The sequence below is a fragment of the Oncorhynchus tshawytscha genome, linkage group LG07 (genome assembly GCF_018296145.1).
Source record: "Oncorhynchus tshawytscha isolate Ot180627B linkage group LG07, Otsh_v2.0, whole genome shotgun sequence".
NCBI classification, from domain to species: Eukaryota; Metazoa; Chordata; class Actinopteri; order Salmoniformes; family Salmonidae; genus Oncorhynchus; species Oncorhynchus tshawytscha.
This window is the reverse complement of record NC_056435.1, coordinates 35,609,848-35,637,372: the sequence shown is the minus strand read 5'-3', so window position 1 is coordinate 35,637,372 and position 27,525 is coordinate 35,609,848. Positions and strand designations below refer to the sequence as shown.

General features: G+C 44.1%; 1 protein-coding gene across 2 annotated transcripts in view; it reads right to left on the bottom strand.

Moving 5' to 3' along the window:
* LOC112254436 (prickle-like protein 2) overlaps positions 1-23,632 on the bottom strand; it is a 140,323-nt gene extending 116,691 nt beyond the window's left edge. Inside the window, exons 1-2 of one of the 2 annotated variants that reach the window (XM_024427021.2) lie at positions 23,392-23,632; positions 22,561-22,646 (exon numbers count right to left, since the gene is read on the bottom strand). In XM_024427021.2, coding sequence (XP_024282789.1) covers positions 22,561-22,646; positions 23,392-23,433 — 128 coding nt within the window. In that variant the 5' untranslated portion in view covers positions 23,434-23,632. The remainder of the gene's footprint in view (positions 1-22,560; positions 22,647-23,391) is intronic. The other variant, XM_042324348.1, reaches the window with a different exon arrangement.
* Positions 23,633-27,525: the final 3,893 nt, after the last annotated feature.

Here is a 27,525-nt window from a genome sequence, read left to right as displayed (position 1 = left end):
GGGCTAATATATGCACTGGTTTTACCGAAGGCTAATACAATAAGGCCTGACCGACACACACAGGCATATGCACGCATGCGCACACCCGCACAATCCCTCTTTTATGGACTTCTTTCAAATCTCCATTGATTGACAAATATTGACCCTTGTTAGTAAAATAAGGAATTGTCACAGTGAGTCCCAGTAGGAGAGAAGGCTGGGGCCCATCTTAATGCTATGTATTCCATTCAAATCGTCACCATCTGGCCTACACACAAACTCACAACACGCACATCAAACATTCTCCTTCTAGTCCAAATTCATTATTCATTATTTCTAAAGGTGCACAGCTTGCTTGAGTTAGAGTTCAAACAGGGCAAAGGCGGAGTCTGCATTGAGAGAGAGGCTGTGGCACCAATCCACATGCAGGCCATGCCTGACTTTACCAGATAAAGAGATGTGGAGAGGCAGAGGGAGGGGAGGGAGAGTGAAATAGAGGAAGAATCTTTTGCTCGTGGTCTGCATAACTGAGGATTCACATGATATGATGTATGTCACATGATGTCCGTCACTGGCGTAAACGGAGGCTGAGGCCTTAACACTCACTATGGGAGTGCTCTTCTACCCTTACAAAGCTGGACCCCTGGAACAAAGACACAGTCTGTGTGTGTGTGTGTGTGTGTCTGTCTGATGGGACATAGCAACCTCAGTCATCAGTTGATTGAGATGGATTCATTTTAGATTTAATAATAAAATGTCAAGTTTGAGACACAGGCAAGGCCACTGTTCTTCTGAAGACCAGCATCACATTTACGCAACACAGACATTCATACCCAGGCCTAAAGTCTCTACAGGTCAGACAGTCTGTCTGGGGCTTCCATAAACATCCACCAAAACGGACCATATGAATGGATAGATACACAAGCTGATAGAGGACACGTGTCAACAAATCTCCCCCCTTAACTTGGAGGCACACACACACACAAGCCTTTGGGCATCCCTTTGTCACAGGAGAGGATCAGGCATCTGGCACCTGCTCACACCCCCAGCCTGTACCCCACCCTACCCCACGATGCCAAACACACGTCTCCCAACCCCACCTGTGAGATTGAGACAAAGAGCTGTAACACAATCTCACTAGGGGACACCTCAGACAGGAGAGGAGCAGGACGATGTCACAGACCACATGCCTATCCTTCTGAAAACATACACACACCTCCCCTGCCAACACAAGCCCTAATGTCCCTACATTGAAACATATCACTTTCACTCTTCCATGACCATCTAGAGAGAAAGAGAAATGTGGGACTATGCAGTCGTCTCAGCCAGGAGTGGACACCAGAGCAGGAACCAGATGGAACATTTACACATGCATCAATGCTCTGGATCCACAGTCAGAGTAATCATAGTCTGCATCACTATTTAAACATATCAACAGACAAACAAACACAGGGATTGTGATCCAAACCAGATGCACCTTGAAACCCATACGGGCCTGCTGAGGCTAAGTCACTGTTTATGGGCGATGTGTCCCCACATGACAGCAGATTCCCACACTGCTGTGTACAGGACGGTTTTTCATAGGTCAAAAACGGCCTTTTTATGTCTTATGCATCCCTCCCTCTCCCTAAACAGTTGACATTTTACTCCACATACAGCTTTCATTAGACAGTATGTCTATTTGGCTTCAATCGGCATGAAAGATGCTAAATATGGAAGAGGAGGATTTGAGTAAATACATAAGACCAGATCAGGCCTGCTCTTGTTCCAATCAAACTAGAAACCAATTACACCCCAAGAAGACTGATAAATATGTGAGCCTTTGATATCTGCGCTGAATGAGAAGAGCCATTCTACAGACAGAAATTAGAGTGTGTGTGGGTGTGTATGAGAGAGATGATATAGACTGAGGCTTGCTTTACAGAGAAGGGTTGAACTGAGGCAAAGTTAACCTGACTCTAAAAGTATGCAGCACAGAGCCATGAGTCAAAGGGAAAACAGTGGCGGTTAGTCTGAACATTTAGCAGTCCAGGTGTGGACAGCATGAGGAAACACTTCAACTGGGAAGTTAAAAACATTTTGTACAACAAAGTTTACGCTAAAAAGGTAAAGCACAATCATAATACTAGAAATACCATGCAGTAAAATATTGTCAGCATCAAATAAAATTGTATTTGTCACATGTGCTGAATGAAACAAGTGTAGATTCACAGTGAAATGCTTACTTTACGAGCCCTTTCCCAACAATGCAGTTAAAAACGTACAAAAATTAACAAATAGATAAAAAGAAAATAGCAACACAATAAAATGAGGTTATATACAGGCTATATACAAGGAGTACCAGTACAGAGTCAGTGTACTGGGGTGATTGATTGATTGAGGTAATACGTAAATGTAGGTTTGGTTAGGTGATTGATTGATTGATTGAGGTAATACGTAAATGTAGGTTTGGTTAGGTGATTGATTGATTGATTGAGGTAATACGTAAATGTAGGTTTGGTTAGGTGATTGATTGATTGATTGATTGAGGTAATACATAAATGTAGGTTTGGTTAGGTGATTGATTGATTGAGGTAATACGTAAATGTAGGTTTGGTTAGGTGATTGATTGATTGAAGTACATGTGGGTAGGAGGTAAAAAAGTCCTGGTAGCCGTTTAATTAACTGTTCAACAGTCTTATGGTACTTGGGTAGAAGCTGTTCATTCGATGTCAGTTTGTTATAACATTGGCATTTGATGAGAACGGAGATCAGGATGTATGTTTTCCTTCAATACCTTGCTGAACTGGAAGCCATGTTCATTATTTGCTTTGTAGCTGAACTAGTTGTAGTGAAACATACAAACTGGATTATGTTATCATGTTGCCTAGTCACTTTACCCCTACCTACAGTATACAAGTGACTTTGGAAAGTATTCAGACCCCTTGACTTTTTCCTCATTTTGTTACGTTACAGCATTATTCTAAAATGGATTAAATAAAACAGAACTCAGCAATCTACACACAATATCCCATAAGGACAAAGTGAAAACAGGTTGGCAAATATATACAAAAAAACTAACAGAAAAACTAAACTAAAAAACTAACTAAAAAACTAATACCTTATTTACATAAGTATTCAGACTCTTTGCTATGAGACTTTGCTATGCATCCTGTTTCCATTGATCATCTGTCAGATGTTTCTACAACTTGATTGGAGTCCACCTGTGGTAAATTCAATTGATTGGACGTGATTTGGAAATTACACACCTGTCTATATAAAAAGGTCCCATAGTTGACAGTCCATGTCAGAACAAAAACCAAGCCATGAGGTCAAAGAAATTGTCCGTAGAGCACGAGACAGGATTGTGTCGAGGCACAGATCTAGGGAAGAGTACCAAAATATTTATGCAGCATTGAAGGTCCCCAAGAACACAGTGGACTCCATCATTCTTAAATTAAAGAAGTTTGGAACCACCAAGACTCTTCCTAAAGCTGTCCGCCCGGCCAAACTGAGCAATTGGGAGAGAAGGGCCTGGTCAGGGAGGTGACCAAGAACCCGATGGTCACTCTGACAGAGCTCTGGAGTTCCTCTGTGGAGATGGGAGAACAATCCAGAAGGTCAACCATCTCTGCAGCCCTCTACCAATCAGGCCTTTATGGTAGAGTGGCCAGATGGAAGCAAGTCCTCAGTAAAAAGGTACATGACAGCTCACTTGGTGTCTGCCAAAAGGCACCGAAAGACTCTCAGACCATTAGAAAGATTCTCTGGTCTGATGAAACCAATATTGTACTATTTGGCCTGAATGCCAAGCTTCACGTCTGGAGGAAACCTGGCACCATCCCTACGTTGAAGCATGGTAGTGGCAGCATCATGCCGTGAGGATGTTTTTCAGCGGCAGGGACTGGAAGACTAGTCAGGATCAAGGGAAAGATGAATGGAGCAAAGTACAGAGAGATCCTTGATGAAAACCTGCTTTAGAGCTCTCAGGACCCCAGACTGGGGTGAAGGTTCACCTTCCAACAGGACAATGACACTAAACACACAGCCAAGACAACGCAGGAGTGGCTTCGGGACAAGTCTCTGAATGTCCTTGAGTGGCCCAGCCAGAGCCGGGACTTTAACACCCCGATCGAACATCTCTGGAGAGACCTGAAAATAGCTCCCCATCCAACCTGACAGAGCTTGAGAAGATCTGTAGGGAAGAATGGAATAAACTCCCCAAATAGAGGTGTGTCTTGTTTGTAGCGTCATACCAAAAGATGACTCAAGGCTGTAATCGCTGCCAAAGGAGCTTCAACAAAGTACTGAGTAAAGGGTCTGAGTACTTACGTAAATGTGATATTTTTATTGCTTTGTCATTATGGGTTATTTTGTGTAGGTTCTAGAATAAGGCTGTAACATAACAAAATGTGAAAAACGTGTAAGTATGTGAATACTTTCTGAATGGACTGTAGAAGTATTTTTCTCTTGTATATGCATATTGAGCAGTGTGCGAGTAGGGGTCTGAATACTTCCCGGATGGACTGTAGAATTATTTCTCTTGCATATGCATATTGAGCAGTGTGTGAGTATGTCCATACTTTGCACGACTGTGTGTGTGTCCATGCTTTTTACGTGACGGTGTATGTATTAATAGCCAGGAGGCTGCTTGTGAGGCCTGTATTTCATGGATGAAAGAGTAGCTGCTCAGCTGTTCTGGGCTCTGCCTATCAATGCATCTTAAAAGAGACGACAGGAAGTGGGCCACAACAGGAGAGGGGAGGCACTGCCAACTTCCTGTGATCAGAGACAGAACAACGGACAGCATCCAGAGACGCTGAACTCCCTGACACTGAGGCCAACACACACACACACACTCTCTGCTGAGTGTAACCAGTGCTCCCGAGAGGCGCAGTGGTCTAAGGCACTGCATCTCAATGCTAGAGGCGTCATTACAGGCCCTGGTTCGATCCAGGGCTGTATCACAACAGGCTGTGATCAGGGGTCCCATAGGATGGCACACAATTGGCCCAGCGTCGTCCAAGGTTAGGGGTGGGTTTAACTGACTTACCTAGTTAAATAAAGATTAAAATAAATAAATCAATAAATACAAATAAAAAAACGTAACGACGTCCGAAAGTAAGGGCACTGTAAAGGTCTTCCATCTGAAACTTCAGAAAACAAAATACTTTTAAAAGTCTGTGTGTGTGTGCATGCGTGCGGTAGAGAAAAGGAGATAGGAGGCAGCACTTAGAATATTTCAGAATGAGCACCATGTGGGGTTTGTGGGCCCTGCCAATATCAGGCTCAAGCCTTTATCACCCTATTAAATCCTCCATTCCTAGAGGAGAATCATTGCACAAGAAACCAGAACTCTTGCTCCAGCAGCTCCATACGGAAACCAGAACTCTTGCTCCAGCAGCTCCATACGGAAACCAGAACTCTTGCTCCAGCAGCTCCATACGGAAACCAGAACTCTTGCTCCAGCAGCTCCATACAGAAACCAGAACTCTTGCTCCAGCAGCTCCATACAAAACCAGAACTCTTGCTCCAGCAGCTCCATACAGAAACCAGAACTCTTGCTCCAGCAGCTCCATACAGAAACCAGAACTCTTGCTCCAGCAGCTCCATACAGAAACCAGAACTCTTGCTCCAGCAGCTCCATACAGAAACCAGAACTCTTGCTCCAGCAGCTCCATACAGAAACCAGAACTCTTGCTCCAGCAGCTCCATACGGAAACCAGAACTCTTGCTCCAGCAGCTCCATACGGAAACCAGAACTCTTGCTCCAGCAGCTCCATACGGAAACCAGAACTCTTGCTCCAGCAGCTCCATACAGAAATCAGAACTCTTGCTCCAGCAGCTCCATACAGAAACCAGAACTCTTGCTCCAGCAGCTCCATACAGAAACCAGAACTCTTGCTCCAGCAGCTCCATACAGAAACCAGAACTCTTGCTCCAGCAGCTCCATACAGAAACCAGAACTCTTGCTCCAGCAGCTCCATACAGAAACCAGAACTCTTGCTCCAGCAGCTCCATACAGAAACCAGAACTCTTGCTCCAGCAGCTCCATACAGAAACCAGAACTCTTGCTCCAGCAGCTCCATACAGAAACCAGAACTCTTGCTCCAGCAGCTCCATACAGAAACCAGAACTCTTGCTCCAGCAGCTCCATACGGAAACCAGAACTCTTGCTCCAGCAGCTCCATACAGAAACCAGAACTCTTGCTCCAGCAGCTCCATGGAAACCAGAACTCTTGCTCCAGCAGCTCCATACAGAAACCAGAACTCTTGCTCCAGCAGCTCCATACAGAAACCAGAACTCTTGCTCCAGCAGCTCCATACAGAAACCAGAACTCTTGCTCCAGCAGCTCCATATAGCACTGCATATTTAAACGCAACACTCATGCTCTCTTGTACGGCCAAGTTTATTTGTGTAAATTGACTGGTTGCCAAGGAGATGTGTGCGAGTGACCAGAGTCGGCTGGTATCTTGACAACTGGCCATGCTAGAATAACAGAGCCATTACCATTAGTAGGGTTACAAATGGTCAGAGAGCCAACAGGCATGGCCTACACAACAACCAGATTAACAGTGAAAGAAAGGAAGGCTACAGAAGAGAGAGAAACAGCTCTTTTGTGAATGTAATTGGCTTTCGACTCCATTGAGCTTGTTTTGTCCTCCTTGTCTGGTTAGTTACACTGCATGTCTGAGAACAGCTCAGTGCTGCTGCACGGTTTGAGTCCATAGCGTACTGCAGTAAAGTTGAGGCTGAGAGAGGAACTTGGATTGAGTTAACTGAAATGAATACAGTTAACCATATCAATGTTTTGCATCTTCTACCTTGATCTTCTTTTGTTGTGTCTGAAGATGAGTGCCACCAAGTTCTAAAATATTTGTATTTATTTAACCTTTATTTAACTAGGCAAGTCAGAATGAAGCACTTTGTGAGGTAGAGAGAGAGTCGTTTTCAAGTATCTGACAGAATACATTGACTATGCAGAATGACAACCAGAAGCTTTATTGGGCTGTTGAGGGGTTGATAGTTATGTAAATAAATTACCTGCATTTTTTCTGTATTTCCAGTGTAGCAGAGTCCCATAGAATGCTTAAACTCATAAAGTATGCCCTACATTTGAAAGGTTTAGGGCCTTGTGTCTTGTGAAATAAGCGACCATATAAGTAACAAGGAAGGTCTCCTTTCATTTTAAGGCCACTCAGTGATTTTTCGCTCAACCTGATATCCTTGTAGTTTGAGCTAGCAGTAAGCGTTCTTTTTTCACTCAATTTGAAGTTGAAAATGTTCAAATTAGCTTTGACTATTCACAAAATGTCATATCTAGTGACCAGAATCTGTCAGTCCATGGCATCACAGGTTATTGTAAGGGTTAGTACTGTATATCACTATACCAACCCGGGAGAGTGACATGGGGGATATGCAGGTTGCCATTTGTTGAAGTGAACCAGGAGAAGACTGCAGGGTCACTGGGGACTGAGACATCATGGAGGAGGGGTTCTACATCATAGGGCATCACTCTCACACCTCCATCCTCTCTCTGGATGCTTATGTGGCGTCACTAATGTGGAACAGCACTTTCTACGCAGTTTCAATCAAACCAACAGCCTGGCAACTGTCTGTTTGGCTTTCTGTTGTGTAATTTTCATATTGGAGGAGGAATTGTTTCTCCTCTCCTAGGCAATCAGCAATTAGTACCAGGAAGTGTGCTCTTCACTTTGCAAGACAATTATCAATTAATATTAGTACTTGAGCCTCCCCTGTTCTCTCAATGGCAGCAGTGTCAGCGACGGTCTCGTCGCAAAACTAAAACCGTCACCGAAAGACAGTCCTGCTGAGTTCTTCTAGGAAGGAAAGAGGTGTCTCCACACCACTATCACCTAGTGATTTTTCAGATGATCTTATTTTGCTCTTTTGTAGCTTTGACAACTATGTGTGTTTTCTATATGTGTTCGTTCCTCTCCCTGTAGGCTTTACAGACACTCCCCTACCCTTTGGCTGCAACCCTTCTAATTTTGTGTAACCTGCAAGCACAACCCATGTGGAATTCCTGGTCTCTGGCAGCGTTTGGAACTGACGATCTGTGGTCAAGAACACAGAGTTCATCTCTGCCTATGCTGCCCTTCAGTCCATTAACTTTTTTTGGTCCTGATGGATCACCCCAGAGAACACTGCTACTCCAGCTGCTCTCTCTTCATCTGACTACGTTTTCTCTCATAGCCCGAGAGCATCTGGTCGTCATGGTGGTGGCACAGGGAGATACTAATGTCTCCTAGGTAGAGATTTTCCCTTTTCTCCCTCACTCACCTGTCCTTCTCCTCAATTGAATTCCATGCTGTCACTTGTCCACTCAAGCTTAACATTGTCATCTATCACCCACCAGGTGCCCTTTGAGTTCCTCAATGAGCTTCACACCTTGATAAGCTAATTTCCTGATGGCTCACCGTTCTTTGTACTTGGCAACTTCAACCTCCTGATGTCTGCCTTCGATTCATTTCCAACTCTCTCCCCTCCTTGCCTCTTGATTTCACCCTATCCCAGTCCCCTCCCACTCACAAGGCAATAACCTTGACCTCGTCTTTACTAGAGGCATACGAATCTCGCTGCTACCCCCCCCTCCCGCTATCTTTGCTCTCTCTCCCACCACTCTCTCCTCTTCTATCATCTCTGCCTTCTGCTAAATCTTTCTCCCTCCGGTCTCCTGATTCTGCCTCTTGACCCTACTCTCCTCCCTTTCTACATCCTAGGACTCGCACTGTCCCCTTTCTAAATCTTATATAAATTTCAAGCTTCTACCTCTGTCCTTAATCCTCCACCCCTCCCCCTCCCTCTCTGCAGACGACTTTGTCAACCACTTTGAAAAGAAGGTTCACGACATATGCTCCTCATTCACTCAGCCTATTGAGTCCACTAGTCCCACTCACACAGAACTACCCTAGGCCTTGACCTCTTTCTCCCCTCTATCTCCAGATTAAATCCTATGACTAGTGAGGTCTGGCCATCCGACAAACTGCCTTCGACTCCTTCCCTTCTCCAGAACATCTTTGGAGACCTTCCATTCCTCACTTCCTTCAGCAACTCATCCCTGACCACTGCGTCACCTCTGACTTCACTATGTCACTTCCCTCCTCAAGAAACCAACACTCGGCTCCTCTGATGTCAAAAATTACAGTCCGGTATCTCTTCTTTTTTTCTTTCCAAAACACTTGAGTGTGCCGTCTCTGATGAACTCTCTTGCTATGTCTCTCAGAACGATCTTCTTGACCCTAACCAGTCAGGCTTCAAGAGGGGTCACTCAACTGAGACTGCTTTTCTCTGTGTCACTGAGGCTCTCTGCATTGCCAAAGCTGTCTCTCTCGATTCTCTTCCTCCTAGATCTATCCGCTGCCTTCGACACCGTGAACCATCAGATCCTCCTCTCCACACCTCTCAGGGCTGGGCTTCTCGGGCTCTGCACATGGATTGCATCCTAACTTGAAGGCCACTCCTACCAGGTGACGTGGTGAGGCTGTGTCTGCACCACGTACACTCTCTTCTCCCTATACACCAAGTCACTCGGCTCCTTCATATCCTCACATGGTCTCCCCTATCCTCTCTCTGTGGATGACGCTCGACTACTTTTCTTCTTACGCCCTTCTGACACCCAGGTGGCGACACACATCGCTACGTGCCTGGCAGATATCTCAGTTTGGATGTCGGCCCACCACCTCGAGCTCAACCTCGACAAGACGGAGCTGCTCTTCCTCCCGGGGAAGGCCTACCTGCTTCAACACCATCTCGCTCCTGCAGGTTCATGCTCTACAACATCCGTAGAGTACAACCCTACCTCACACAGGAAGTGGTGTAGGCACTTGTCATCTGGACGACTGCAACTCACTGTTGGATGGGCTCCCCACTTATCCAGAGTGCTGCAACCCTACTGGTGTTCAACCTTCCTACGTTCTGCCATGTCACACCAGTCTTCTGCACACTCCACTGGCTTACAGAAAAAGCTCGCATCCACTACAAGGCGATGGGACTTGCCTACGGAGCAGCAAGAGGAACTGTCCCTCCCTACCTTCAGGCTACGCTCAAACCCTACACCCCAACCCAAGCAATATGTTCTGCCACTGCTTAGTCCCTGCCCATCTCCAAAAACCCTAACCTCTTCAAAAAGTAAGTCTTAAATAAACCCCCCCCCATTGTTAGTTCATGCCTTCATCATGAACTAATACTCGCACTTGGCTTTTTCCCCCCTTACTAGCTCGGACTTTGCTGATGGCTACTTTATTGAGGTAAAATGTACATACTATGACTGCGATATGTGATTGTCCAACCTAACTATTTTAAGACGAACACGTTAACTGTAGGTCACTCTGAATAACAGTGTCTGCTAAATGACTCAAATGTATAAGAAAGCTTTTGTTTCTGTTTTGTTGTTGAGCTGCGTCATTAATGGATTCTGCTGTGTGCTTTGAGTCATTGTGAGCTGTGGATGTGATTGGGATAAAAATAACACTTGGCCCACTCCTCTGATGATGGAGAATACGCAGAGCCTCAGTACGAGGGAATAGACACAACACAGCTTGCAAGACATCTCTGGTCAGATAAAAATCAAACCCTCACACCAGAACATTTGAGTTTTAGCTAATCAACAATGACTTAACTGCATCACTCAAAATGTGATTCATACTTTAAAAGAGAAGGAACAATGGGATTTTCCACAGAGCAGGTTAGATTGAATTCTGGCCCTGGTGCATGCAATGATGAATACTGAGTTGGACAACAGCTCACAGATCAATACGCTCCTAAAGGCAGTTGGCTAAATCAATAAACCAATCAAATGCCTTAACAATGCATGCTGTGTCATCAAGTCCATTTTTAGTGGCTAAACAAATGAATACTGTTTCAATGGGATTCAGTAAAATAATGAAAACAGGACATTTCAAACTGTTCTGCACAAAAAGGATAAACTGTCTATTGTTTTGTCTTGTAGTCACCACATCTGATGTGAGATGTAGAATAATGTAGTACGTTTGGTGTCTGTAAAGTAGATTTTTTGATGCATTATATGTATGAAATGACTGAGAAAAACACTTCTAGCCATATTGATGCTGAAAATGGCAGGCGATAACGTCAGATACAACACTGACCTCTGCTGGTGACTCTGGAGCTGATACGTCTCCGAAAAATCTGAACAGCAACGAGAAATCTAGGGGTGATGTAACAGTAAACTCATCATCAGACACATTAAAGGACTTATAGGTTCTCCTGAGCAGAAGCACAGAATCATCAAAACCTCTCCAAAAATTCCTTAAAAGCACACACAACTCATCTGGTATGACATACAACATTCTAATCTGCAGTAACATTCTCTATTATTATGGTAGTGGTGGTGGTGTGGGGTTCTCTCCCCATACAGGAACATGTGACTGGAGAGAGAAACAGAGAGAGAGGAGGAGGAGGAGACAAAAAAAGGGGGAGTACAAAATCAAAGGAGTCTTTGAAGCGGTGCACTGCTCCAACTGAAGGTCCCACTGCAATCTGCAGTCTGCTGGCTACCTGAACACTGCACCTTGGTGCATAGAGAGAGGGAAGGAGGGAGGGATTGAGAGAAGGGGATGGAGGAATGCAGAGAGAAGGGGATGGAGGGAGAAGGGGATGGAGGAATGGAGAGAGAAGGGGATGGAGGGAGAAGGGGATGGAGGAATGGAGAATGAGAGAGGGGATGGAGGGAGAAGGGGATGGAGGAATGGAGAGAGAAGGGGATGGAGGGGAGAAGGGGATGGAGGAATGGAGAGAGAGAGGGGATGGAGGGAGAAGGGGATGGAGGAATGGAGAGAGAAGGGGATGGAGGGGGGATGGATGGAGGGAGAAGGGGATGGAGGAATGGAGAATGGAGAGAGGGGATGGAGGGAGAAGGGGATGGAGGAATGGAGAGAGAATGGGATGGAGGGCGAAGGGGATGGAGGAATGGAGAGAGAATGGAGGGATGGAATGGGATGGAGGGAGAAGGGGATGGAGGAATGGAGAGAGAAGGGGGATGGAGGGAGAAGGGGATGGAGGAATGGAGAGAGAAGGGGATGGAGGGAGAAGGGGATGGAGGAATGGAGAGAGAGAGGGGATGGAGGGAGAAGGGGATGGAGGAATGGAGAGAGAAGGGGATGGAGGGAGAAGGGGATGGAGGAATGGAGAGAGAAGGGGATGGAGGGAGAATGGGATGGAGGAATGGAGAGAGAAGGGGATGGCGGGAGAAAGGGATGTATGAAAGAGATTGAGAAGGTATAAATCATACTGCTGAATGTGCCAATACGATACGAAAGTAACACATTCCTCCGTCATACTTCTGGGTCATGTCCTGTAATCTCTCAACTAGGCTTCAAGATTTTATATATATATATATATTCATATTTGTGTATTGATTTTCTCATACCCAAATGCCTCATTTGAACTCCTGCAGCCTTGTTAGCATGCTGGAGGGTGTCTGCTCGGGTTGAGGACTCATTGATGTGTTTAATATTCTATTTCTTTTGAAGATGGGCAAGCTGTTGAAATTTGAGACATATAAAGCTGGGAGTTGTAGTTCATGTGTGTAGTTCCAATTGAAACGGTTGTATCTTTTCAGCTCTGTGCTTCTTCTAGACCATAAAATACGTTGAAAGCCGGCATGTGGTAAGTCGGAAACACGCATACATTTATTATACATCTCAAATTAACCACATTTTTATGACTGAGGACGCAAATTTGAGGTTAATTCTTAGCCTACAAAACCAGGAATTGTCACTTTCATACCGTATTGTCATGGGAAGTTAACAAAAAAGTTGGTGGGTGAGGAGTTAGAGACCTCCACAGCTGTGTGGTGTGTGTCTGGCGTATCTGATCCAGTGTGTGTTTCAGTGTTAATGTCTGACCCTGGCCTAAAAGGGACATACAGATCATGACTGTGTCTCCTGCTGCTAATCTGGGACTGACTATCTGCCATCCCACTGTGCTAGGCTGAATCTGAGCCCGGGCCAGACGTCTGTGGACTGAAACCATAGCTCTATTAATATGAGGTTTTACTAGAAAGTACTGTGTGGGATATCAAATCCTCTGCATCAATATAGTCTAACTCCAACTGTCCAGCAATGAACCTGATATATACTGAACAAAAATATAAAAACACAACATGGGCCAATTTCAATGATTTTACTGAGTTACAGTTCATATAAGGAACTCAGTCAATTTAAATCAAATTCATTAGGCCCTAATCTATGCATTTCATATGACTGGACAGCAGAGCAGCCATGGTGGGCCTGGGAGGGCATAGGCCCACCCACTTGGGAACCAGGCCTACCCACGGGGGAGCCAGGCCCAGCCAATCAGAATGAGATTTTCCCCACAAAAGGGCTTTATTACAGACAGTTTCATCAGCTGGATGTGGAGGTCCTGGGCTGGCGTAATTACACATGGTCTTCAGTTGTTAGGCCGGTTGGATGTACTTCCAAATTCTCTAAAACAACGTTGGAGGCGGCTTATGGTAGAGAACTTAACATGAAAATCTCTGGCAACAGCTCTAGTGGACATTCCTGCAGTCAGCATGCCAATTGCATGCTCCCTTTTATTGTCCCCAGCAGAAGGTACACCTGTGTAATGATCATGCTGTTTAATCAGCTTCTTGATATGCCACACCTGTTAGATGGATGGATTGTCTAGGTAAAGGAGAAATGTTCACGAACTAATGTAAACCAGTTTGTGCAAAAAATAAAATTGAGAGAAATAAGCTTTTTGTGCGTATGGAAGAATTTTGGGATCTTTTATTTCATGGGACCAACACTAAAATGTTGTGCTTATATTTTTTTCAGTGTTTGTTGATGTAATGGTGATATCTTATTGAAGGTTTAACAGTCGAAAAAGCAATCCCCTGCAGTTCCACTAAATTCTAATTAATGAGTAGAAATAATAGAATATCCACAGTCTAATTGCATAGAGGAATGTTAACAGAAGAACATGTAAAGTGACGTGAATGAACAATGCAAACCCTAAAAGGTGTGGGCGGGTGGGAATTGAAGGCTGTAGTACGTAGTGAATGTTAAAGTCAGTGTGGGGGTGACGGCTGTGAGACACCCCACCCCCCCCCCTTTATTCCAGGTGACAGTTCAAAGGTAGCTCTGGATGCTAAGCCTTCATTAAGGCCAGATCAGCACCGGGGAAGAGCGCTGTCTGCGTGGATGGAAACTCCTGGGGATGGAACTCTCAGGCAAAGCCATGGTTTATTCACATCAAGGGGGAGAGGAGTGCATTGATCAACAGAACCTTTTCCTCATTTCAGAGTGGAACAAAGATGTAAAACAGCAAGGTTGCAAGCAAAATCCTTTTTTTTTTTTTACAAAATCATGAGGAAGAATGTTTTTCTACTGTTATCCAATGTCCTTGGACAGTTTGTTACAAATCGATGTTTAAAATACCAAATGCACTTCTCCAGCCATTGGGATTCACTCTCCCTCTCTATTTCCATGTCTTTCCCACCCTCTCTCACTCCCTGCCTTAAACTCTAGCTGAACTCTATCCCCTAGGTAAAGGCTGCCTCCACCAGCACCAAATGTTAGTTTGACCACGGTAAGCACCCACCCATGGAAGACCTGAGTGACACACATACAGACAACTATATCCATCAGCTTGAGCTTCTCTCTGATTAAAAAAAGATATATACATGTCAAGTCTATGAGACAGAAACTAAAAAATTATATGCGTGCTTGTGGATACAAATGCAATCATTATAGCGGAGATTATATGACTATAGATACAAAAGACAGTCTTAACTGTACAACTGGATCCAGTCTCCCTACATCATGTGGATAAGCTTGTCGACTACATCCCTATCTGGTGAGTATGACTTCTGCCACTTCCCCAGGGACAAAGAGGGGTTTTCTGATGCTTATCCGTCTCTGTCCATTACCCAGAGTGCTTTGGCACCTGTTCAGAATTACATCTGATAACACAGTCTAGGAAAATAGATGGGGATCAGACTTAGCTGTAGACTTAAACTATCACAGGAGACTCCCAGAGATGCCTCTAGTCTGGCACAAGATGGCTATGCGTTTGTTCAGGGGTCAGCTGTCGAACACACGCAGTGCCAGAAGGAGTCTACTGATTGTTGCAAAAAAAAAATGTCATTGCAGCTAACTATCAGTACCAACAATTAATAACACAATCACACAAGTGATAAAAGCTGGGTGATAAAAGCTGCAAACAAATTGCCCTTTGGGATTTCTACTCTAGTCTAATCTAATCTATGAAGAGTATGTTCGCCTCCCTGTGGACAAACAGAAGCGCTTCACTGCCGGGACAGTAAATACAAACAACTGAACATGGCTCGTTTGAGCTTGGTCTAATATAATTAGATGACAAGGAAAGTTACACCTGAACACCGAATGTATAAACTTTAAATGCAAATCATATCACTGAATGTGCAGTCACTCTTGCGTGATGAGAAAGAGAGCCCATTTGGCAAGTGACTGCTGGGCCTCTCTAATTGTGTGGGTTTTCTGGCACGGGCACACTGGAGGTTGCCTCTACTCCACAGAGTCAAAGTCAGGGTAGAGAGAGTACTTCTGTTGTCTGAACAGGCCAAGACTTGAATCAATAGCACTTCAATTGAGCTATTAGGCTGTTTAACCTCTAAAAGTTAGAGCTCACTTTGCTGGCACAAAACTACCTCCATTCTTCCATTCATTTGTATGGGTTACCTTCAGACGAGTCCCGGGACACTTGTGGGGGTCGTAGAGCAAAAAGAGAACACCATCATGTAGGCCAAACCGCTCGGACACTACAAACGTTTTCATTAGAAGACCGATTTTCGGGATGTCTCCATGGTCTGATAAACACCGCTGTAGCTCGGCCACCTCCCACCGCAGACACGGAAGGGCGGCATAGGCGGATTGAGACGCAGCCCACACAGAATGATATCTCCAGCTTAGACTCTTAAGGATTAAAGAACAAGATGCAAGTAGATGGGTTGTAGGAATGTGAAAAACATGATACTAATGACATAAGAGATGTAGTTTCTGTTTGAGAAAAGAGATAATAGCCACACTGGCCCAGAGCAACCCAACACCTATGACCGCTTCTCCTCTTACATGCCCCATACAACGGCTGGTGAATAGGAAAACCCTCTCCCTATGACAAAGACACAACACAGTCATCAGATAACCATAGTGCATATAAGAATACAAAACACATCCGTCATGCAGTTTCATCTCCCCGAGCTGCGTTCAGCATCTGCTACAGAGGTATAATCAGATATAATTTCCCCTCTCAATGTAGACAAACACAGAAAGACCATAAAGAGCTGCTCTGACAGACACAATATGTCAATATCACCTGGTATCAAAGGAGAGCGCTGGATGGGAGAGACCCTGGATAAAACTAAAACAACAGGCTCTGTTATCTGGGTAGGGATCCTTCCACAATGAGCTCTGTCTGAGAGGCAGCTAACCCTGGCTAATCTCGACTTTTGAAAGGCAACTCCATTGGAAATCATGAGCCGTCCGATTGGCCCTCTGTTTCTCACCGGGCTACCACATGCATATGCCCCGCTTCCCGTTTCCCTGACCACCATCCATAATTGAAAGGCAGCCAATCAAAAGACTCTCCCTCTCGAGCTCATAGAGAAGCCAAAAAAGCAACTGATCTTGGACCAGCCTTTGACTCAGAAACAGAGAGAGTAAGAGAGCGAGAGAGGAAGGAACCTGTCAGAGAATCTGTAAATGTCAAACTATGATTTATATCAGGATTAGAGAGTTCTCTGGGTTTGTATTATTGCTGAGCATCAGTCATCTATCAAAAAACCCTCTGGGGCTGTCAAAACACAGGCCCTTTCAAAATGGACCCTCTTAAACGACAAAGACAAAACATTCTATTTACACGATAAAAAGCCCCCCCAACATCTCATTTGCCTCCTGACCCAAATGAGTGTTACCACGCGGCACAGATGTTGCTGCTTTCCACTTCAAAGGCCATGGGGAGTGGACTGGAGGAGATAATGATTTGGGCCCATTACCAGTAAACTTCTCCACTGCTTTCACTGGAGGTTGGCCTCTATCTCCATGCTAGTACAGAGAAGAACACTGGCAAATCCACCAGGCCTATTGTGTGGTGGTGGTCACCAGGGTCTCCCCACCCTTATAGGCTGTGGCCTCTTCAGTTCTAAACCGAGAGACTCCCTTTTAAAGGGCCATTCATATGCCAAACCAGTCTGACAGTTTTATTTGACTGGGCTGCTTGTTAACATGCTGAATAGCAGGGTGGGCCTGTGTTATGCAGATCAGGTCAGGTTACTGTGAGGACAGACGTCAGTGGGCTTTCAGCCCAACTCACACCCCCCCGCCAAACCCACTCTCCTCTGCTTTTAGTCCAGCTTGGATTTCAATTTAGGGCTTGGTGCATACAAGAGCAGGCTTTGTCCAAACAGTATTGCAAATACCATCACTAGCATACTGTACAGTGCAAATTAAGGTGCTTGGCAACAGGAAATTACTGCAAATGGGGACATTTTACAGAAATCAACTAACAGGAAATTTGACTTAAACCCTCCCCATTATTAACTACAGGTCAAGTGTTAACATTCAAAAACCATTATCATTGACAGCGGTGCGCTAACATGTCTCGATGGAGCGTTGGGCGAGTTAATTGAACGAAGTTTTAAAACATACAGGTGCAGAGTTAAGTGGGTGACACGATTAGGCTGATCAGATATCTGGCTCACACACCGTTCGTGTTAATAAGCTCTGTAATGAGTCTCATTAGTACAAAGAAAATCAATCAAGCCAAAGGCTAGCATTAAAAATTCAAAGGAGCGCGTTGCACAAGTTAAATCCACTCCTGTCTCCCCCTATCCTATCCTGCCTAGAGCTGACAACTCTGTTTACACAGCACTATTGGCTCTCTGACACACTGGCAGTGGGGTTAGTAACATGCTGCTACTCTTCAGAAAAATGTTGCCAGTCTTGAAAAGATAGGTAGATTGAATTGGTCTGAAGCCAGAGGCAATGAATCAATACCACGAACTAGGCAGACACTTGTTTATTTAGAATAGTGAAGCTCACAGTAGCTCATTACATATTATATTACTGTTCACACAAGTTGCTTTTCTGAGAACAAATCGTGTCATAAAAAAAAAAGTGACAAATTCTCTCATTGGACTTTTCCTTAGAACGAATGTGATTGGTTGGATGAAAGCTCAACAGTGGTGGATGGCGAATACGGTCAGTAGTAGGCCTGAATGATTTTAAATGGATTACACTTGACTGGGTTTGTAGTAGGACCTGAATGGAACCAGCAAACACAGTAAAACCACAGTGGAAGAGTAGGCATGAACCCCCAAGACACCAGCTTAGCGGAAGCTTCTTTATATAGCGCGGAAGAAGGGAAGAACGGAAAAAGACGTACCATCTCTTCCTGAAAACTCAAGCTCCTGAATATTTAGAAAAACATGAATATTTTAGAGAATTCAGAGCCATACACACATGTTAAAGTGTAGGGAATGGTAGGGGGATGTTGGTCTCAGCGCTTACTTAATAACCCAGTCCCTTTTCCTGTAGTTATTTCTTTTTTCCTGAGATTTCAACCCAGTTCTTAAATGGCCTGGCTCTCCCAGCCTCCCTGGCTCTCCCAGCCTCCCTGGCTCTCCCAGCCTCCCTGGCTCTCCCAGCCTCCTGGCTCTCCCAGCCTCCCTGGCTCTCCCAGCCTCCCTGGCTCTCCCAGCCTCCCTGGCCTCCCAGCCTCCCTGGCTCTCCCAGCCTCCTGGCTCTCCCAGCCTCCCTGGCTCTCCCAGCCTCCCTGGCTCTCCCAGCCTCCCTGGCTCTCCCAGCCTCCCTGGCTCTCCCAGCCTCCCTGGCTCTCCTTCAGACTCACATTTTTCATGTCATCAAAGTGTGTGCTGCTGTGCAATTACATGTCTGACATCAGCAACCTTTAAAAATGTGGCTGTTTAAAGAGCTCATCCTGTTATAGAGAACTTGAAACAGTCACAATCCCCTCCCACACAAACACACTATGATCCTCATCAATAATGCCCCCAAGGAGACAATTCAAGGTCTAATTTTGGCAGTCTGGCATGTCCCTGTGTTGACATAGAAACTGTTGTTTTGTCACTCTTAGTTAATAAACAGCAGGGTTGATATGGTAGCCAACCCACAATGTACACACTCTCTTCTCTGATTCCCTAATCTACAACACCGAGGTCAGGTAAAGTCCACATTCCAAATAAAACACACATATCTGTATCAATCGGCATGAAAACAGGCTTTCCTGAGAAAGAGAGGAAAAGACTGGTCGGAGCATTTTCTTTCCAAGAAGGAACAAAGGCGTTCAGTGATGTTTGTAGCCATAAAGTTCCCCCATACCGTTCCAGCGTCTACACACAAAGCAGGGTTTCCACGACCCGTCTGTAAGAAATGTCCTCTGTCGGGTTGGTTTTTCGGGAAAAAGTGTACTTTTATTGTGGCACTGCAAAGGCAATTAAAGGCACATTCCAGAGGTTGACTGTTGTCCCGTAATGGTTTACAGAATGGAGGCCTGAATCATGATGATCCTCTGCCTAACATGCCAGCCCCTCCCCTCCTCCCTCTCTCATTGTAGATTCGCTTATGGTGATAGCATGCTTCAGTTCGGCTGGCACCTAGCCGAATGACTTTACTCACATACTCCTTTAAAAAGACCTTCACTTGAAAAATGAGAAAAAAAGCAGCAATAGTTCTGTTTGTCCATTTTGAGATGCCGTAGCCAGTATACACTTCCTTAAAAATAGTCTGAATTAATTTAACTCAAGACATTTGTCATAAATGTTTACGTTTTTGCTTCAGAGATGTTGGTCGCGCAATTTTACATTTAACTAAGATGTTTGGTGGAGCATTTTTTTATGAAAAAATGTGCATAAAAAAAAAAGAGTCACCTCTCGTTGAATGACAAACTTTATTGAAGAATCCCTACCGTTGGCCAATCACCGACGGGGGGGGGGTAGACTTAGGCCACGAACTTCGGCTTGCCCTTTGTGTGCCCGAACAGCCCCCCCCAAAAAAAACTTGTTGAAGTCCAAAACGTCACTAAATGTCGTCATAATGTATGCACGAACTCCACTGAACTGTTTCAGCTGGGAATCATGCGGATGCCTTTAGACAGACCAGGCATTGCCTTCGTTAGGGCTGCTTACATTGCTGCTACAGACGACTCTTTAAGTGGAGGTGGCAGAGAGGGACTTCATACTTCTTGCAGGAAACAAAATCATGATGTAGGGGTAAAGTAATTGCTTTCAATTTAGAAACTGTATTCCTAATTGAGGAGTGCCCTGATTTACCTAACATATCATACTAAATGGAGTGTCGTGGACTTACGTACAGAATAATACGAAATGCTCCGAGACCAGGTTGAACCACACCACTGCAGCTTTCGCTTGCCATATTCAGGGCAATGCATGTTTTAGTAATAACTCTTGTAAACAGTTCTGGAAAACTCATGTGGTCTTAAATATGTAGCCTCTCCAAGAGTGAACCAAACAAACACAGCTTATATGTGCGGCATATCAAAGACAAACTACCCAGCGCTCTTTCCTTTCACTCTAAAGCAAATACAACAGTTGAGAGCGTTTGTAGAATGTCTGCTTAAATCTCTCATATTGCATGAATGGCTGAACTGTTGAGTTAGGGCACACAGATTCTGAACAATGCCTTGCCGACTCTGATACGCACGGCTGAGTCCATTTAGCAAAACCAGGATGGCTTCAGTAACCCTCAAAAGGCGTCCTCCAGACCAGTGCCTTGCAGAGGGGGAAGTGTCCACTGCATCAAACTGGCATAGAGACATGGTTCATACTACTCAAGAGCAGTATGTATTCAATTTCCTCAAGAGTTTTCTAAGACAGGGAGCAAACAGCATTCCACGGTACCAACTGCCACCACTGAAACTTTGAACTTACAGTGCCTTGCGAAAGTATTCGGCCCCCTTGAACTTTGCGGCCTTTTGCCAGATTTCAGGCTTCAAACATAAAGATATAAAACTGTATTTTTTTGTGAAGAATCAACAACAAGTGGGACACAATCATGAAGTGGAACAACATTTATTGGATATTTCAAACTTTTTTAACAAATCAAAAAATGAAAAATTGGGCGTGCAAAATTATTCAGCCCCTTTACTTTCAGTGCAGCAAACTCTCTCCAGAAGTTCAGTGAGGATCTCTGAATGATCCAATGTTGACCTAAATGACTAATGATGATAAATACAATCCACCTGTGTGTAATCAAGTCTCCGTATAAATGCACCTGCACTGTGATAGTCTCAGAGGTCCGTTAAAAGCGCAGAGACCATCATGAAGAACAAGGAACACACCAGGCAGGTCCGAGATACTGTTGTGAAGAAGTTTAAAGCCGGATTTGGATACAAAAAGATTTCCCAAGCTTTAAACGTCCCAAGGAGCACTGTGCAAGCGATAATATTGAAATGGAAGGAGTATCAGACCACTGCAAATCTACCAAGACCTGGCCGTCCCTCTAAACTTTCAGCTCATACAAGGAGAATACTGATCAGAGATGCAGCCAAGAAGCCCATGATCACTCTGGATGAACTGCAGAGATCTACAGCTGAGGTGGGAGACTCTGTCCATATGACAACAATCAGTCGTATATTGCACAAATCTGGCCTTTATGGAAGAGTGGCAAGAAGAAAGCCATTTCTTAAAGATATCCATAAAAAGTGCAGTTTAAAGTTTGCCACAAGCCACCTGGGAGACACACCAAACATGTGGAAGAAGGTGCTCTGGTTAGATGAAACCAAAATTGAACTTTTTGGCAACAATGCAAAACGTTATGTTTGGCGTAAAAGCAACACAGCTCATCACCCTGAACTCACCATCCCCACTGTCAAACATGGTGGTGGCAGCATCATGGTTTGGGCCTGCTTTTCTTCAGCAGGGACAGGGAAGATGGTTAAAATTGATGGGAAGATGGATGGAGCCAAATACAGGACCATTCTGGAAGACGGAGATTTGTCTTCCAACAAGACAATGATCCAAAACATAAAGCAAAATCTACAATGGAATGGTTCAAAAATAAACATATCCAGGTGTTAGAATGGCCAAGTCAAAGTCCAGACCTGAATCCAATCGATAATCTGTGGAAAGAACTGAAAACTGCTGTTCACAAATGCTCTCCATCCAACCTCACTGAGCTCGAGCTGTTTTGCAAGGAGGAATGGGAAAAAATGTCAGTCTCTCGATGTGCAAAACTGATAGAGACATACCCCAAGCGACTTACAGCTGTAATCGCAGCAAAAGGTGGCGCTACAAAGTATTAACTTAAGGGGGCTGAATAATTTTGCACAACCAATTTTTCAGTTTTTGATTTGTTAAAAAAGTTTGAAATATCCAATAAATGTCGTTCCACTTCATGATTGTGTCCCACTTGTTGTTGATTCTTCACAAAAAAATACAGTTTTATATCTTTATGTTTGAAGCCTGAAATGTGGCAAAATGTCGCAAAGTTCAAGGGGACCGAATACTTTCGCAAGGCACTGTAAGTGGACTGAAGTTTTTGGCTGGGAGGGGCGGAGGGATAACTAGCCACAGTAAGGGCAAAGATAGAGAGGGACCCTACCTCCATTTGTGCAGAGTGAAGCCGGGACACTGGTCTCCACACACGTTACACGGCTGTCCTCTCTCCGGCTCATCAAGGGTGTTCAGCTAGTGATGGAGAGAAGAACCTATATAGTTAATGGTCACATGATACCTGCTGTTATCGCTCATCTCTTCTAGATTCATCAAACACATGCTGTCTCTCACATGACAACTCACATTGGGACAGAGTGGGTTTACAGCAGACTTCAGAAGTCTAACTATTTAGAGAAGACCAAAAAGTATTCAGTCAAAATCAAACCTAAAAAAAAACATTGAAATAATGAGACATTGCAATGACATCAAGCCTATATATGACTTGGCCCAAATTATTTTAGAGTACCGTAACTACTAAATACAGAACTCAGTAATAGTCGATTGCCTCTGGGTACATGTGTGGAACACAAATGAGGGCAAACACTTAGGACAGAAATGTCTGGTGCAGTGAACTGAAAGGCTTAACAAAATATGCGTATTGGGGTAGATTCGTAGAATACAAACCAACTATTCTTACATCAGCGGGATAATGTTGCATGAGCCTTTGAATTGTACTGGTGGATGCGTTGTTTCCAGATCAAATAAGAAGTGCGAAGAGGACTAGGAATTTAACGTTACTGCTTCACCGATTAAGAAACAAAGTCCACAGACTGCAAAATAACATTTCATTTATATAGACTTAAAACACAACACAGTGTATCTGGACACCGGGATTAAAGAGCACGCCGTAGTCGCGTGCGCCTCATGCAACCGTACTGTACCACATTTCTGCAAAAACGTGGGATCCCATGGAAAAACTACAATTTGTATCACTCACCGATCTGCTGGATTCTCTCTTCTTGGAGCTGCGAGTGAACATGACAGTCTTGTTCCAGGACAGTGGGCTGAGAACTGGAACCAATAACGCAAAAGGGACACTTGGAGAGTGTCCACGCACTTTCGTAAACAAATCCCCACGGTGGCGCTCGACGTTCCTCAACCAAACAGAGCCCTCGCGGTCCTATCCCGTTACCCTGTTTCATTAATGAATGAAGGAGCGCGGTTTCCGGATACGACCGAGGGTGCCAGCTCCACCTTATTGCCTTTCAGCCAATAGAATCAGCTAAATCCACAGACGATGTTAATCTTGAAAGTAAAATATTACAGGGAACACTTAATTTTACACTGTCCTTATTAATTGCATTTGTAAAAGTAAAGTGTTATCCATATTCACTACATTCATTACGTATAATACAAATATACGTGACATAAGTGAATTGTCAGAGCATTTTTCTAAAAGTGAAGGGCATATAGAGCAGTTGTTCTATCATGTCGGCCTAGAGTATGAAACAAACCAAACAGTAGATTAGTTGAGAAACTTTGACATTGTCTTGATCCTTCATGAGATCCTGCCATGCAAATTCTTCATCACTAGACTGTAACCAAGCCAACCCCAAGGTTACCAGGAGAAACTCCCCTTTTCAAACAAGACTGTGGACACTGTACAGTGTTGTCTCTCTGAGTGCTAAATCACACGAGGACAGAAATGATTAATTCTACCCCCCGTTTGTTTGATGAAGCATCTGACTTCTGCCTCCCACCCAGGGATTTCCCATTTCAATTTCCTGTGAGGTAATGCAGACAGAGTTGGCTCTCCAACAAGTGCTTGCCATTTATCACCAGAGAAAAGCTTTGCAGCATTACCTCGACAGACAGACAGGCTCAATGCACTCGAGAGCGTTGAGTCCCAAGGCCTTTCCTCTCAAAGGAGAATTCTTCAAGGAGAACAGAGCCATGTTAAGAATATCCCAGCAAGAATCTCCTTGCTCAGGGCTCTATTCACTTTACTGGGCTATTATGTATATTCTTCTCTTACCCTTCAAAGGATGGTATTATTAACTAATATATTAGACAACTTTTTGAGTTCCCTCCTGGCTTTTCTCTGTCTTCGACACCACCAGTGTACCACTGAGTTCACTAACTTTCTATGTTCTGAACTTGCTTCGCTTCCCACATCTGTTTTCAGGAGCTTTTGAATGTGACACAAGGTTCAAATGACTTTGGCCAAAGCAGTACTGATGAATGGAAGTGTAGAGAAAATAAAGATAGACACACGTGTCTATGTGTGACATATCTCTCTGCTGTGTCTTGGTGAGAGCTGTGACCTTCAGACACTTCCTCACACCTGTGTGTGGACTAAACAACCACAGTGTTCCACATCAGCAGGCTCTAGAGAGAGAGAGAGAGAGAGAGAGAGAGAGAGAGAGAGAGAGAGAGAGAGAGATGCCGAAAGAGATGAGACATAGAGAACGCACACACACACACGCATGCACACGCTACAACAGACACAAACATGAAGGTCCATATTGTTTGTGTGTGTACAGAAAGCTGGAGGCTAATCAAACCTAGTTTAAGTTCAAAGCTGTCTGTGTCTAATTACCCAGGGGAGTGATCCTACAGGGGACTTTATCTGTGGCTGGTTTTAGGATCATCTTGATGTCATCTAAATACAGGACCTACATGGCCTCAGGAGGGTCTAATTAATAGTAGCCACCTTTACATGATTAGAAAAGAGACATGGACAAGTATTACAAGAACCCACCAGTGTTTACAGATAGGTAGGGCTGAGTTTGAAATCAAAGGAATCTCATATATTTTTCTCATACATAGACTTATTATTTCCGGGACATGCCATTACCCTCACATTGTCAGTGTTCAGGAATAAAATTCCCTTAGTGTGAAGGTCAGAGGTGTCAGGAAAGTACAGTAGAGACCTAGGACCTATAAGGACTGAGGTCACTAATCTGTGTGGGAAGGTCTGGGAATGTGTCTGAGAACAAACCATGGCTGGGTTTCTGTTTCAGCACTTTGTGAAATCTGCTGATGTAAAATACATTTGATTGATTGATTGATTGGTATTTAGTGATTTAAGCACACAGACACACAGACACACAGACACAGATACAGACAAAGACAGACCGACACATGGACACGCACATGTGCTTATGTGTGGGCGAGCATGTGTGTGTCTGGAGAGGCTGCGTTGTATCACTACCCATCTGATTCCAAACAACGATATTAACTGCAAATATGGAATAACACCCAATGAAATGAAATTGATTTGAAATAGCATCCAGAACAAGATGATGACCTGACATAATTCAAACCACACATATTCCACAGTGACAGATTCTCCAACCACTCCCAGAAGTAAATGTGCTCTGATAAATATGAGTGTGCAGTCTGCACAGCTCCACAAGGCTAGCTGAAAGAAACAGCTACACTTGCTCTAATGCATAATTCAGAGGTTTCTCTCTCTGCACTGCTAAAGGGGGGCAATGTCAGAGCTTTGCAGATGGAACACTGCATACAAAGGTGCTTTTAGTACCAAGCCCACGGAGGGGTAATCTGTCTCTGGCTGATACCACTTAGAGGGCATGGTACAGGTCTCCGGTGGATGATATTGGGTGCAGGGACGCTGAAAGAGCCCACAGGGGATGAGGCAATGGTCCAGGTGGGACACTGCGGCTACTCTTACCCCCAGGCAAAACACTTTATCTGGACAGTTCCCATGAAAACCAGCTATTTACACCTACTCAGCAGTCTGCTCCAGCTTGAGTATTGCCAAAAGGTGAGGGAGTAACGGAAGAGCAGTCGTGTATGAATTGTTGATAAGGTAAGATTGAGCTCAAGCCATAACATACAAGCACCTCGATATAACTACTTATGAGAACAGATCAAATGTGTGTGATAATGATCAAATGAATAAAGTAAATAGATGTCCACTGAGCGATTCTAACTCATAAAGCGTATAAGAAATTCATTACTGAAAGAAGTTAATCTGTTAATAAAATAAGTCAACTTACCTGTTAGAGTAGTTGTTTGTTCTTCTTCTTTCAACAGTGATACGTGGAATTGGAGTTGTGAAGGACAATGTGTGTTCCTAGCACCTGGGCTCTGTAGACAGGTGTTTGCCAGGTTTAAAACAGAACACACCTACGTGAGGGATCCTTGGAGATAGTAAACAGTAACTAAATCAGGTGAGTTGGGGGAACACACACACACACACACACACACACATCAAACAGACCACATAGACAGCTCTACTGTCAGAGATGTCCATCTAAAGGACAATGAGGGTGTAGTTAATACATTTACACAACAGTGAACACCATCCTTTTAAAATAATCAATATAATGCTCATAATAACCACTATATGAATAGATCTGTTTTTCTGGCATCCGGTTAGTGCTGAACCAATGACCATGACATATTACAGAGGACCTACATCTTACATGGGAAACCGTGAGATTTAGTGGGCTATGTAATTTAACCTGAGATGTGGGGGAATTTCCATACATCTGGTCCATGTAGGCTGCTACAATATATCTGATGTTATTTCTGTGATGAGGGATACTCTGCCAAACACCATTGGTTTTGTAAAGATAAAATGCTAACATGGTAAATGAACTGTCCTTGTATGTTAGATCCCCAACGTCCCTACTATATGGGTACAACACAAACTGTCTGGACACGAATACAACTGGTTTAATTTTGTTATAATTTTTCTGAGGGGCAAGACCAACCTTATTACATTGAGGGTACACAGTGTATCTACAAAACTTACCAATAATAATTTCCCTGTGACCATAAAAATCTGTCCTGTAATTTCCAGGAACAGCACTTATAAAACACAAGGTATTCTGGCTTGGCTCTGTCAGATCCTTCCGCTTGGTAGAATGATAGCGCTCTCCCACTTTCTCTCTCTTTGTCTCTCTCGCTCTGTCACGTCCTGACCTTAGTTCCTTTTTTATGTCTCTATTTTAGTTTGGTCAGGGTGTGAGTTGGAGTGGGCATTTTATGTTTTGTTCTGTGTGTTATATTTCTAGGTGTTTGGCCTGGTATGGTTCCCAATAGTTGTCTCTGATTGAGAATCATACTTAGGCAGCCTGTTTTCCCACTATGGGTTGTG